The sequence below is a fragment of the Sciurus carolinensis genome, chromosome 14 (assembly GCF_902686445.1).
Source record: "Sciurus carolinensis chromosome 14, mSciCar1.2, whole genome shotgun sequence".
Taxonomy (NCBI): Eukaryota; Metazoa; Chordata; class Mammalia; order Rodentia; family Sciuridae; genus Sciurus; species Sciurus carolinensis.
The window spans coordinates 24,122,424-24,135,648 of record NC_062226.1 but is presented as its reverse complement, the minus strand read 5'-3'; the positions used below and the strand labels follow the sequence as shown (position 1 = coordinate 24,135,648).

Genomic DNA, 13,225 nt, shown 5'->3' with positions numbered 1-13,225 from the left:
CATGACTGATCAGACTTACATGTCTTAAAAATCCACTCAAAACTCATAGACAGAAACTCTGGTGGCCTATGGGTGGCAGGACAGGGGTTTACTTCCTTTTCTACTTGCTTGATTATTGTGCTGTTGCCCTGATATTCTGTTAATAAGCATGTACTAATTTCATAATTTGAAAAAAATTTCTTGGATCAACTTTTAAAAATTGGTAGAACACAAAAGTGGAAAGCCAAATCTTGTTATGGTATTCACAAATACTAATTACGAATGAACACCTCATAATTCATCCTCCAATAGAAGCCCATGAACACACCGATCAACGCGTCCACGGCATATGCCTATCTGATGTGCTAATGAAATCCCCCATATATGCAGCTACACTTCAGTCTTCTCTTAATTAGCACTAGGGACCTCAGCAAGTGCTTCCTATGCATCTTAATCCACAATCCACCAATGCATCCCAGGGAGGAACAGCCCGTGTTGACAATCCAGCAGGCAGACTTCTTGCCATTCAGATCCTGCCCATATGCTGATGACCTGCTGCAACGCTTCTGGCCTGAACTCTGAAGGAGCCACATTCAGACCCTGAGTTACTGCTGCTGCTTCCGGCACCTCTTGGCCCAGAGGCCCTTGCAGGCTGTCTCCTCCACAGGAGCCCCGCTCTTCCTCCACCACTCGCTGCTGCCACCGCCCACCCTAGGAAGCAGCCTGTGAGTCAGCTCTGACTCCTCTCTCAACACCTAAGTCTAATCACCAGGTCTGTCTCCCTGTACTACCAAGGCTGGCTTTTGGGGTGTACTCATAACTACCTGCCCTATTCGGCTCCCTCAGCTGCAATCCCAGTCCCACTCCAACCCCTTCTTCCCATAGAGCCAGCGAGGTATGAAGTTCATGCTCTTTAAGTGGGGTCTGAGGCTGTCCACCTAATGGGAGTCTTGAATTTCACTCTGCCATATTGTTCAACTGTCGTGGTGCTGGGATGGATCCCAGGGTCCTGCACATGCTAGGTACATGTTCTTACTGGGCTAAACCCTGGCCACTCTTTGCACTTCTGTTTTGTGCCTCAGTTCCTTGAGTCAAGCCCTTTCCACATTTCCCTGTGGCCCTGCCTCTTCCAAGTGTCCCAGGTGTCTCTGCTGCTGGTGGAACTGCTCTGTCCTCTGCATCTGCCTCCCTCACTGGACTGCAAGCTACTTGGGGACACAGATCATGCCATATTCATGTATATCCTGGGACAAAGTAGAGCACCAGGCCTAGCACACAACAGACACTCATTTATTAAAATGAGAAGTAGTAACATTAAAATGCTGATTACTACTAAAGATTAATGTACCTTGTAGACAGAGAGCGGCTAATTCCACGGCCGTTTCATAGGGGCATTTCAATCTTGAAAAAAAAAAAAAAGAAAAGAAATTAATCCTAAATATGAAGCTATATACTCATAACTATATAAAATGCTGGTAAAACCATTCTTCAAAAGGCAGTGATATCTAAGCAATGATTTTTGTTCTTAGTTTATATTTTTGCTCTCTGTATTAAAGAATGCAAACTGACTTATACTACAAAGTTCCCAAAGTCAGTTCTCATGAACTGGCAAAATAACCCAATCTAGGTCTACTTTTCATCAATCACGTGGGCAACTTTACTGAATTTGGCAAGAATGGGGAAGTTTGGAAAACTGAATGAAAAGCCTTTCCTTGGCCTTATTATTTTAAAAACTTATTTTCAGTTTATCATACTGATAAAGTACATGCATCTTTTCAAGCTGTCTTAAATCTCTGAAACAAGGTTGCAGTGTTAAAAGTCAACACGTGGACACCATAACTAATACTGGGTGCACTCAGCTAGATTCTAACCAGGATAACTGAGGCACAGCCACAGAAGGGTGTTAATGCCAATCTGGTGATCTCATTCATACTTATCACTTCATAGTTAGTTAGAAAAATAATAATGACATACATTGGTATAGCACTTCATAGTTTTCAAAGCCTTTTCACATACATTATTTGAGCTGGTCAATGCATCAAGTTTGTAAAACCTGGGTCTGACCAGTGTCCCCCCATCTCCCATTTCATAGATGAGGAAGTAAGTGTTCAGGGGTCTTGCCCAAGGTCATCCAACCAGGACTAGAACCCTGTTCTGCTTTGAAGTATAGCAAATCAGGCAGAAATGCATGTAAACTGCAAAGTACTGTACGAATGCAGGGTGCCGCCATTAATATTTTTCTAAACTAAAGACAATTTCTACAGTCACAGGCCTTTAGTATGAGGAGCACAGTATGGAGAGAGAGATAAAAATACACACACACTTAAAACACGCACGCTAACCAAAGGTCTGTATTGCATGGTTGAATAAGGCAAATGTATACACTGTACAATCGACTCGTTCTACAGAGGATATTCCACTGAAATTTTTATAGTGCATAGTCTATTGAGTTTGCAAATTCCAAAATTACATTTTAAATTTCCTTTGGCTTACATTCGGAATCAGAATGGACTCTTGTCGGTAACATCAGGTATTACTTCTCAGCCTGAATATAGCCTTAGTTTTTCATGTAATAGAATATATTTAATACCTATGCTGAAAAATGACATTGTAAAAGCTCTGACTGTTGAAATATCTTATCTTTAAAAGAAACCAATATTGCATGCGAAATCAACCACTTCGGAACTAATAATGCTTCTTGTGCTCAACAGTCTTTGTGCGTAGCCAGAAGCCTAGTATTTAAAAACCATTTTTAAGATGGGAAAGGAAATGAGATGAGATGTCTAAGCCTCTTTCTATCCAAATCAGAACACAACCTCTTTCCATGACTTCAACGTGGATGGTGACGAATGAAAGTTTTTGACTGCCCAAATGCTTGTACGTGTATACATACTAATAACGTATCTTGCTTGCAAATACAACAAAAGCCATTATGAATGGGCAGTGATGTGATCAGGGAGTGAATTATTCCCAAATACACATCACTTAAGATATTAAATGCTCTTGGAAATGCTTCAAGCCGTATAGTAATCATTTAAAATAGGATGATAATGACAGCGATACAAGTATTAAACTCACTTTACAATGCCTGGTGCACTTTTTTTTTGAATTTTGGAAAGGGAACAAGGGTAAAAGAGTTAAAACAGTGAAATATTTCAAAATACATTATGCTCTATATCCTGGGTTAAGAGTTAGAACAAAAACATACTTACTTTCCAGAAAGAATGTCATGCCTGAGTTGTAAAACAAACAGGTACCTGACAAACATATACAAAAGTTAACAGAGGGTAACCCTTTCCCAGCCGCCTCCAATCCCCAACTTCCCCCACAGATCCCTGCCCTGCACACAGCCTGGGGTTTTGCATTGCCAAAAGGGAGTCCAAATAAATGAGAACTCGGGTGGAAGCATCTCCTCTTGGGCCACCAGGAAGACATCCCAGAACCTAGCTAGGCAGTGCATGTAGGGAGTCCGTAAGATACTTGGAGGATGGAACAAGGAACAGTGAGCCATCTAAGGAGGCCTCCACAACTCCTCTGATGCTCAAGAAGCGAGCCAAACTGGCCCACGGAACTGGGCACACAGGCATGCAATGTGTCCACTAAAACAGGCAGGGGGAGCTACTGGATTAGGCCTGGGCCAGATCCACCTGGCAGATTGCAGAATCACAACAAGTTTGCAGCTGACTGCATTCTGTGATCAACAGCCTGAGCTTTTCTCTCTGATGCAGCCTAACCGCAGACTGTCTTTTAAAAAAAAACAAAACAGGCACACAAACACACACTCAACCGCATACATGGGGGCACACACACGCAAGAAAGACTCTGGAATTGGACTACAACGGGTTACACGGAGAACAAAAAATGAGGAGGAAGGCAGCAAATCACACAGGTGAGGCTTATGTAGGTAAAAGGAACGCCCTGGCTTCAGCAGGTTTTGTTTTTTGTTTTTTTTTTACCAGGAGGATGTGGGCATCAGTACCACTTGCAGCGCTTTGTAAAAACCAAAGCAGCCTACGCTCTACTCCATACCTACAGAGTCAGGAATCCTACACGCAAGAGTGGTCCCCAGGAATCTGATTTGTTCAAAAGCTTCCCAGGTGTTTCTGATTCACACAGCCTGGCTTAAAAACCGCTGGCTTTGGTGACAGTGAGAAGCAGCATGTTTCATAAAGGGCTCTGAGGAGGAACACTGGAGTAATTTAATTTGTTTGAAACTTGGAAACAATACAGGCTGTCACTTTCTGTGGAATGGACATAGGAGAAGGTGGGTGACCCAGAAATCAAATGGGGGCGGGGGATGGAAGATTCTAGTACATTCCAGGATGTTCCTGTTTCCCAATAGGTGCTTGACCATAATTGACTTTACTTCTAAAATTCAGCATACTAACTGTATTCATGTCAAGGGGAAGACAGTACTGACGTGGCCAGAACTAGGTAAACCTAACGTCACAATCTCCGTGGGCCCATCCAGCAGGGGCAATGGTGACAATGGTCAGTCTTAAAGCACTACTTAGGAAGTCGTCCCCATACTCATGGCCACCACTGTGGACCACCCAACTGAATACGTGTCACCACTACAATCCATCACACAAAATACTCTGACAAGGAAGCCCTGGGGGTATCAAAAGCAGAAGGCTGGTAGAGAATTTCACTGAGAGAGGGTAGCAGGCAGGGAACACCTCACTTGCAATGCTAAGTACATTCTCCTGGCTTCTACACTGCTCCTGAAGTCCAAGAGACAGACACACACAGGCAGACGCATCATATAAGAACTCAGTGGGGCTGAAAGGTGACACGAAAGGATTCTACGAACTCTGCTGTAATTAGTGCGGCAGGCTTTAAGGGAGGGAGCCTTCCACTGTAACCATCAAGAGAATATTTTGCAGTTCCTTAAAAATAAGAAGGCAATTCTGAACTGAGAAACACTCTCCCAATACCTGCCTTCGGATTCTGTAAAATAAAATTCCATAGAGCAACAAATCAATTTACCCATGGTCCAAGGAAACAGAAACATGACGAAGAAAAGCAGTCTAATTTCAATTAACAAAGAAAAACATCAAATGAAGCAAAGTTGTGGATTTTCAACAGAATACAGAAACCCAGGAAAAAATGCTAAGAACTCATGCTCAGAAGTACAGACAGTGGATGGAAAGGGAGGCAAACCCATGACTTAGAAGATCCACAAATGCTATAGAAAGCTAGGGTTACACCGGGCATAACCCTCTGCATTATGTCCTTACCTTGTAAACTCTTCTCGAAGATTGTTCGGTTCTGAGGAATAGTATTTAACTCGAAAGTGCAACACATAAGCAGGTCCAACTAAACATTTGGAAGGTGGAAGGTTGAAGATGTTTTCCCCACAGAATGGACAAAAGGAAAAACACGTTAAATCTACAGCACATTCATCACCCCACGTGGGAGGGCACAATGGGGCACACATCGCCAGTACATTCTTTTCAATCCCCATCTGGAAAACCGAAATGGACTTTCACGTTGCCTAGGATAGTTTAGCTGGTAACCTCATTTGGGCAGAAAACCTTAAGGCTCCTGATGAATTACTAAGAGCTGGCATTTTACTTTTACCTCTGATGCCAAGATGCTCCAAACTGACAACCTACATTTTTACAAAGTACAAAGTGGGTTAAAGGAAAGTGTTCTGCCATCTAAAAATAGAGTAAAGAAATACCTTAAGACATTTTTAAGAGAATAAAGGTTTCTTTAAATGACCCAAGCATAAACGACATAGAGAAATGTGTACTGCACCTGTAAAGGGGTGAGCTGTACCCCACTACCAAAGAGCCTGCCTACTCTCCATTCTGAGTCTGCTTTGTAACTCATTAGGAAGTGAATCTAGCAGGTACAACGTCATGTTTCTGAATAGCACATTAGTCAGTTCTCACTGGCAGAGGTGTCTGATTTCCAATGAGAACATAGCTGGGTTTTAAACAGTCACTAAAAACTCAAATTCAAATGTTTAAGTTCTAATCTTTGGCCAGCTTTAAGAAACTAAGAATCGTTCATTTAGAAAAAACAGGCATCCCAGCTATAATGAATACTCAAAACCCTCAAAACTTTGGCAAAGGAGTTTACCCACAAATAAAAGGAATAAATGATTAGGTTAAATTCTGTTTACTTACTTTTCATCTGCTTTTTTATGGGTTTAGAATGATCCAGCCAGTGCTGAAAGAAAAGAAAACATTTTCTTTAGGAATAGTTCATCGACAGGGTTATAAGCTCTCATAGTTACCCCACCCCTTTACAAACCTCAGCAATTCTACCCACCCAAACCACCGGCTGGATCAGGTCACGAGTTCTTTGGTGGGAATCTGCAAACTGCTTGATGTGGTACTGAAAACTTTGTGCTTGTGCACCGAAGTGCATTGTTCTGTGAGGAACAATTTCTGTTAGCCTTTTAAAGAGGTACCTGGAAGCACTTAAAACCCCTGACTTAACTGATCTGTAAAGTTCCTTCGAATGCGAGGAGTCATGACCACCTTTTCCTTGAGTTTTTCACATTACCATCTTCTCCAAAAATTCCATGTCTCCGTTAATCTAGAGAAAAGTACAAGCTACAATGCAGAGAATCCCCCTTCCTACTTCAGGGGCCTGTCACCCTAAACTCTCAAATTAGAGAGCTAAAGTTCAAGTCCCTTTTCTTTTACCAGGTTATCGACCCACACCACAGATGGAAAGACAGCAGAAATCTGCTTAAGATAATTTTGCTGGAGCCAATGACAGAATTTCAACTTCCTCTAGTTTTTATCAGAACTTCTTCAGTCTTTTTTTTTTTTTTTTTTTGCAGGGCTGGGGATTGAACCCAGGGCCTTGTGCATGCGAGGCAAGCGCTCTACCAACTGAGCTATCTCCCCAGCCCTACTTCAGTCTTATCTAAGGATTGCAAAACCCTTTTCCTCAAATAAAGGGGTCTCTATACTGGCAAAGCTGAGGACACTATAGTTCTAAGGAAGTCTCCCAAGGAAAGCTATATTTAGGAACATTATACGGATGTTCCTCATCTTATGATGGGGCCATGCCTGGATAAATTCATTGTAAATTGAAAACACTGTAGGTTGAAATTGCATTTAATAATCCAACCTCCTGCACGTCATAGCTTAGCAACGCAGCACGCTGTCGAGTATCAGTTGTTTACTCTTGTGATTGCGTGGTTGCCTGGGAGCTGAGGCTTGCTGCCACTGCCCGGGACCTGGAGAGATTACTGTTATCAAGTATTGCTAGCCCCATAAAAGCTCAACATTCAAAACCCGAGGTTCAGTTTCTCCTGCATGCCTAGTGCTTTCGCACACTCTGGACAGACAACACAAGTCAGGGACCATCTGTGCCGCAAGCCCCTTGGTACACATAGTCCCTGGAGGCCAGGGATCCTGCACCCATTATTTGTGTACTTCCTGTGATAGGCACAGGTGTGGTACTAGGCAGGCCATTATTAGATGGAGAAATAAATACATGTTAAATATGAATTCTGTTTTAAGTGACGTAAGCTAGGGATGTAACCCAGCACTTTAAGCAAACTTGGTGCACGCCAGAACATCAATGTTAGAAAATCAGTTGGAGTGACACCACCAGAGTAGGTTTCTTGCAAGCTCTTCAGAACCAGCGGCCATTCTGCTGACAGCCAGAGACTTTCAGAAGCAGTCGAAGCCCTGTACCTTCTAATAATGAGAAAGGGCGGGGCTTAATGAGTACAGGGTACTCTACCCCTCACCACAGAGCCCATTGTGACTGTGTGGGAGGAGGGGGCGGGGAAACACAAAAGCAAATAACAGACGAATTATAATACAGTAAGCCCGAGAGCAGTGCACAGCAGAACGTGGGCTTCTGTCATCTCCACTCCCGGCTAGGCAAGCGTGTAATAAAAGAGGCAGATCACCGCAGCGGGATGCATATCTCAAAGGCACACGTACAGGACGCTTTATCTCATTGTTAATAGCTCTGAATTGGAAATGACCTAAATGTCCATCAACAAAGATGGATTAAAAAAATGGCTCATCCATGTAATAAAATACTATTTCTAGCTGTTGTAGGCCTATGTTTATTGATATGTGTCAAGAGATCCACAGCACAATGTTAGATGCAGAAAAAAATCAGGTTGGTCCCATTTATGTGAAATTATTATTTTCTATCAAGATATGTCCAGAAGGATAGGGGTTGCTTTTGGATAGGGGGGCTGTGAATGTCATTTACTTTTACCCCTCTCTCTCTCTTTTAATTTAATGAGATGATTATTTGCAGGGGGTGGGCTGCTTTCTCACTTCTATACGCATGTACCATTTGCCCATCAGGCAGTTTTTGATAATGTGTTTGCCTCATGAGCATTAGATATCATCGCTACACTCAACCAGGCTCTGATAACCCCACCCTTTGCTCTAGGAGGACAGACAGACTGGAGATAAGCATATTTACTTGCCAGGCACAGTGGCACAGGCATGTAATCCCAGTGACTCAGGAGGCTGAGGCAGGAGGATGGCAAGTTCAGAGCCAGCCTCAGCAACTCAACAAGGCTCTAAGGCACTTAGTGAGACCCTGTCCCAGATTTTTAAAAAACAAAAATAAACAGAGCTGGGGATGTGGCTCAGTGGTTAAGCACCCCTGCATTCAAGCTCCTGCATTCAACCCCTGGAACAACAACAACAACAAAAAGCATATTTACTCTCCCGCCAAGTATCATGCTAATGGCTATGACTAAATCTATCCTTAAATGAATTCACCATTACCATGTAAAGAAAGTTCTCCCTGCAACCAGTCTCAGCAGCCCCCTGGCGCACAGCTCAGAGAGCTCAGAGGAGCTGACCCGCTTTCTTTCCTTTTTCAAATGTTCTTACAGTCATGCCAAGCAGATCATGTTTACCCCTACCTCCCCTCTCCCCTGTCTACTGTCAAACTCGAATCTCCACCCAAGTCCAATCTGTGTGGCTTCCTTGGCAGAGGTTCTCAATGCTGGCTGTGTGCATGCCAATCACAGAGAAACTTTCAAGAAGTCAGCACCCAGAACTCACCCAAGACTCATTAACGGGAGTCTCAGAGCATCCATGTTTTATAAAAACTCCTAGTGCAACCATTAAATATTCAGAATTGACGTTTTCTGCATCAGCTCCTACCCAGGAAGAGGCCCCGATGATCCTGAATCATTTGCAACCTCTCTGAAAATAACTATTTTGAGTTCTGCAGAATCTCAAACAATTTCAGGTTTTATGGGCCAGTCCAAGAGGTGAAGTGGCTAAATGTCCGTGGTTGGGGTTATCATGCAGACAGACCATGGCTAGATCCTCAGGCCAGATGTTCCCATGGGCAGCAGACTGCTTCACCCTAGGGTTACATTACTAGTGGATGTCCCTTGTCCACTGTGGGGCTGGATTCCAGCCTTTCTGCCAGCATCTAGGTCTGTGAAAAGCCTGGGGCTCACCAAGCTGAGAAATAAATCAGAAAATGGCTTCATTTGGGAAACTCCTTGGCCCTCAGGGGTTTTCAGAGCAGGTTTTGATGGCTCACATCAGAGGTGTGTAAGGAACCCAGTCATAATCCTAAAACTAGCGACGATAAAACCTATCTTGTATCCAACTAGCTCAAAATGACCTGACTTTCTTCACAGCTACAGGAGCTCGCCAAGCTCTGATCACTCATATTTTATCCCACAAGACCCCCTGTGACTTGAATACTGGAACAATGAAAGCCCGATGTGGCATTTAGTAAATTGCAACCTATGTGTGACTTTGAGGACTGTATTCAGTAGCAGCAGGACCTGTCTGGGATGTTCACCTGTGTCCTGGCTAAATATAACCAGGCCACCCGTCAGTAAAGGCCAAGGCAAATGGCGCCAGTCCTCTCAATAGACCATTAAACCAGTCACTGCAGACAGACATATGCACTTCTGAGTTCAAATGGCAAAACATTTAACTCAAACACACTAACGGTGTTAGCAAGGTGGCTTCTGATCTGAATTCGTCATCCCAGTCCATCTGGCAAAGTCCTTCCCATAAATCAAGATGTGTGAGAGGATCCTGGCAAAGCCCATCTGTTCTAATAGTACATTAGTCCTGGAAATATGACACACACAAGGCTGAGGTAGAATTTAATGGTCTACACAGAAGCACTGGAACCACAATGCCTGAGAGAAGCCCAGGGGTTAAAGAGGGTCTAAAATCCCTGTTTCAACATCCCCAGAGCCTTCACCATTAAGCCTGAGCGATGGAGCTCAGAACAGGATTTCTAGTGTCTGTAGAATCTCTTGACTTATAAAGAACATCTAGATTGTAGTTAAAGTAGAGCTGGAAGGAATCTGAAGAGGTAATCGTACCCAAAGGGTAGACAGAGAAGGAAGGGGGAGGAACACTGCTGGAGTCCACTGTGTCATACATATCACCTCAGTGGGCCTCAGAGCAGGTGGAGGTGGCCCTGAAGAGGCTGTGGGAGGCATGTCCCTATAAGAGGGGGAGGCAGGATTCCAACCCCCACTGGGGTCGGCACCACTGCTCCAGGATTCCACAGCACAAACCACCTGAAAACACCCTCTCTACCCATCTAGGATGAGTGCAGCCCAGAAACTCACACCAGCTACTTGAGGTTCTTCCTTGGGGGTCTGTCTAGGTCAGTTGTGGAGATCCCTTCCATTCAGCACTGGTATTTGCACGTAGGCAGGAAAACACTCCCTGGCCTCTCTCACTGCCGGCATTTAGATAGGCCGCTGGAGGCCTGTGCCACTGACCCATTTGACACCTCTTTGTACTATCAGGGAAGGAGGAACAGACCAGAATTCAAGTCCCAGCTCTGCTACTCCCTGGTGTGTGGCCACCAGCAAGGGGTCCATCCTGAGCCTGAGCTTCCTCAGTCATGAGCTGAGCTGCCCCAACACTGTGGAAGGATGAACTGAGCGTCCGCAGAAATTGTACTGTATCATTCAAGCAGACAGAATAATAGGTCTGATTTTCTTCAGGTAACACAGATCCCGCCCAACAGCCTTATACTCTCCCACTACCTTCCCCTCTACCTACCCTGAGCACTTACTCATTTCTTTATTTTTTTCTTTTGTGGCTCTGGGGATTGAATCCAGGGCTCTGTGCATGAGAGGCAAGTGCTCTACACACAAGTTACACCTGCAGCCCTGCTCCTTTTCCTCCTACAGTCACATCTGAAACCGCAGGAGCACCCAGCGGTGCCCTCTGTACAAGCAGCAAATGTGATGGCCTTCTGAGCAATAAGCAGAGGGAGGCCAAGGGAGCTGGAGTCCCCACAGCACCCACCGCGCCTTTCCAGGAGCCACCATCTGTGTGTCAACCTCAGCATTGCAGCCCTGGGTCTATGCTGCAAAGCCCAGAGGAAAAACGTACACAAGCTTCAGACGAAGGCCCTGACTGGTTTTTTTCTGAATTCCTTGCTGCAAAATATACTGCTATAAAAAGCTCTCTATTCCTATTGGGAAGGGGCTTAGGAGAGGGATTTAAGGTGGTCACATCAACTCAGCAGAACACCTGCCCCTGAGAAGAGGAGGGAGACTCCAGTTTGGAGGGGCTGTTGTTATAACCCCCACACAAGAGCACCACCTGGCAAACCCCTCTCCTGTTCTGTGGACCCCATCAGGTTCACTTTCTCTCTGGTACCATGTTCATCTTGTTGGTGACACAGGCTTTCTCTCCTCCAGGCTCACACAAAGGCCAGTCTCCACTAGACCACTGATCACGACGTACTCCAAGGGACTACTTGTCTCTGAGTCCCCCACCAGAATGCGGCAGGCAGGGGCAGAGTCCAGCTCATGTCTGCAATGACAGAGCTTGACACTGGGTAAGTTCCAAGTCAAAGTTGGCAAGTGCTCTTTCTGTGTGTGTGTGTGTGTGTGTGTGTGTGTGTGTGTGCGCGCGCGCGCACATGCACATACCATGTGTGACACGGAATCAGCACAGTTTGGTGGAATGTGCTGGGTTTTGGAATGAGACCAAGTGGAATGAATCCTGGTATTGTCCTTATTTTAACCTTTACAAGGTTCTTAATGTCTCTGAGTTGCAAATTCATCACCTGTAAAATGGATCTGCTTTATGGTCAACTTTATAGATCAGATGAATGTCAAATGAGAGCTCTACAAAGCCTTTAATTCAAAGCCTGGTTCAGGGTGGAGCTCAGTAAACAGCAGACCAGGACCAGGTAGTGTGAAAGCTGGAGGGGCATGAAGGCCAGAGCCCTTGGCTGGAAGAAACAAGCTTTGATATGCAAATCGCACTCCCAGCCCCTGCTCTGAGGTGTACCAAAGTGAGATCCACAGAGTGGGCCCTGGATGGCCTTCCCTTCTGACAAGGAAAAGGGAAACAGGAGGGCCCAGCGGCAATTGCTAAAAATAGATGATGCCAAAAGGCTTTGATGGTTGCTTCAAGGCTGGGCAGGGCACTATGGAAACCAGGCCTGGCTCTTTCAAGAAGCTGGAGGTACAAGCTGGGTATACAGACAGCTGTGCCCAAAGCCCTCCTACCAACTGCTGGCCCTCATGTCAGGGGCTACGTGAGAGTGTACGCATGGGGAAGAGCCTCCACTGTGGAGCAGGAAGCCAAAGGCCAAGTGGACCATTCCCTTTTGGGTTCCCATCTGTTAGCCTGCTTTCCCCAGAAACATCCCCGGACATCCAATCCCTCCCAGGCCTTGTGAAGACTGACGTCACCCCAGCAGCCACCTCAGCAGATTCTCTCAGAGGGGTCTTGTTTACATGTGCTGCCATTTCTCCCACACGCAGCACAGGCTCACACAGTCCAGCTACCATACCCTTCCTGGTGTGCCCACCTGTGGGAAGCCGTCCTCAAGGAGCAGAATCAGACGAGGATGAGCCATGGGACGCAGAGGCCTGGCCTCTAGGAACTGCCGGGAAGCATGTCGCACTGCGTGGAGTGGTTCCCTGTCTCCTTCTGGAATTTTCCCCCTAAGAGGATGGCTCCCCTAACTCCACCCTATCCTGTCCATCACAGAAGAAGCTCCTCCCGGTCCTTGCCCTCTTTATCTGCATTTTATAAATAAAGGAGAGTTGGGAGACCCAGTTGTTGTAAGAGGCCAGAGCAGGTATGGCCAGACCCGTCTCATAAAAAGAGTACTGGCTCTCATGTGTTTATTGAGTAGATAAGTTTTGTGGGTAATACATAGAAAAACCATCAACATCATCCTCTGGCAGTTAACCCTTTCCTCCTCCACGTGGGATGTGGCAGAGAGGGGCCTGACACCCACCTAAGAGGACTCTGGCTGCTGGCAGCCAGCCCAG

The 13,225-nt window shown here is 45.4% G+C and overlaps 1 protein-coding gene across 8 annotated transcripts in view; it reads right to left on the bottom strand.

Annotated features, from left to right (window-relative positions):
• The window catches only part of Epb41l4b (erythrocyte membrane protein band 4.1 like 4B), a 131,790-nt gene that overhangs the window by 77,682 nt on the left and 40,883 nt on the right, over positions 1–13,225 (bottom strand). For all 8 annotated transcript variants that reach the window (XM_047524308.1, XM_047524310.1, XM_047524309.1 and 5 more), the window contains exons 3-6: positions 6,117–6,159; positions 5,220–5,298; positions 3,192–3,236; positions 1,328–1,380 (exon numbers count right to left, since the gene is read on the bottom strand). In XM_047524308.1, the coding sequence (XP_047380264.1) occupies positions 1,328–1,380; positions 3,192–3,236; positions 5,220–5,298; positions 6,117–6,159 (220 nt within the window). The remainder of the gene's footprint in view (positions 1–1,327; positions 1,381–3,191; positions 3,237–5,219; positions 5,299–6,116; positions 6,160–13,225) is intronic.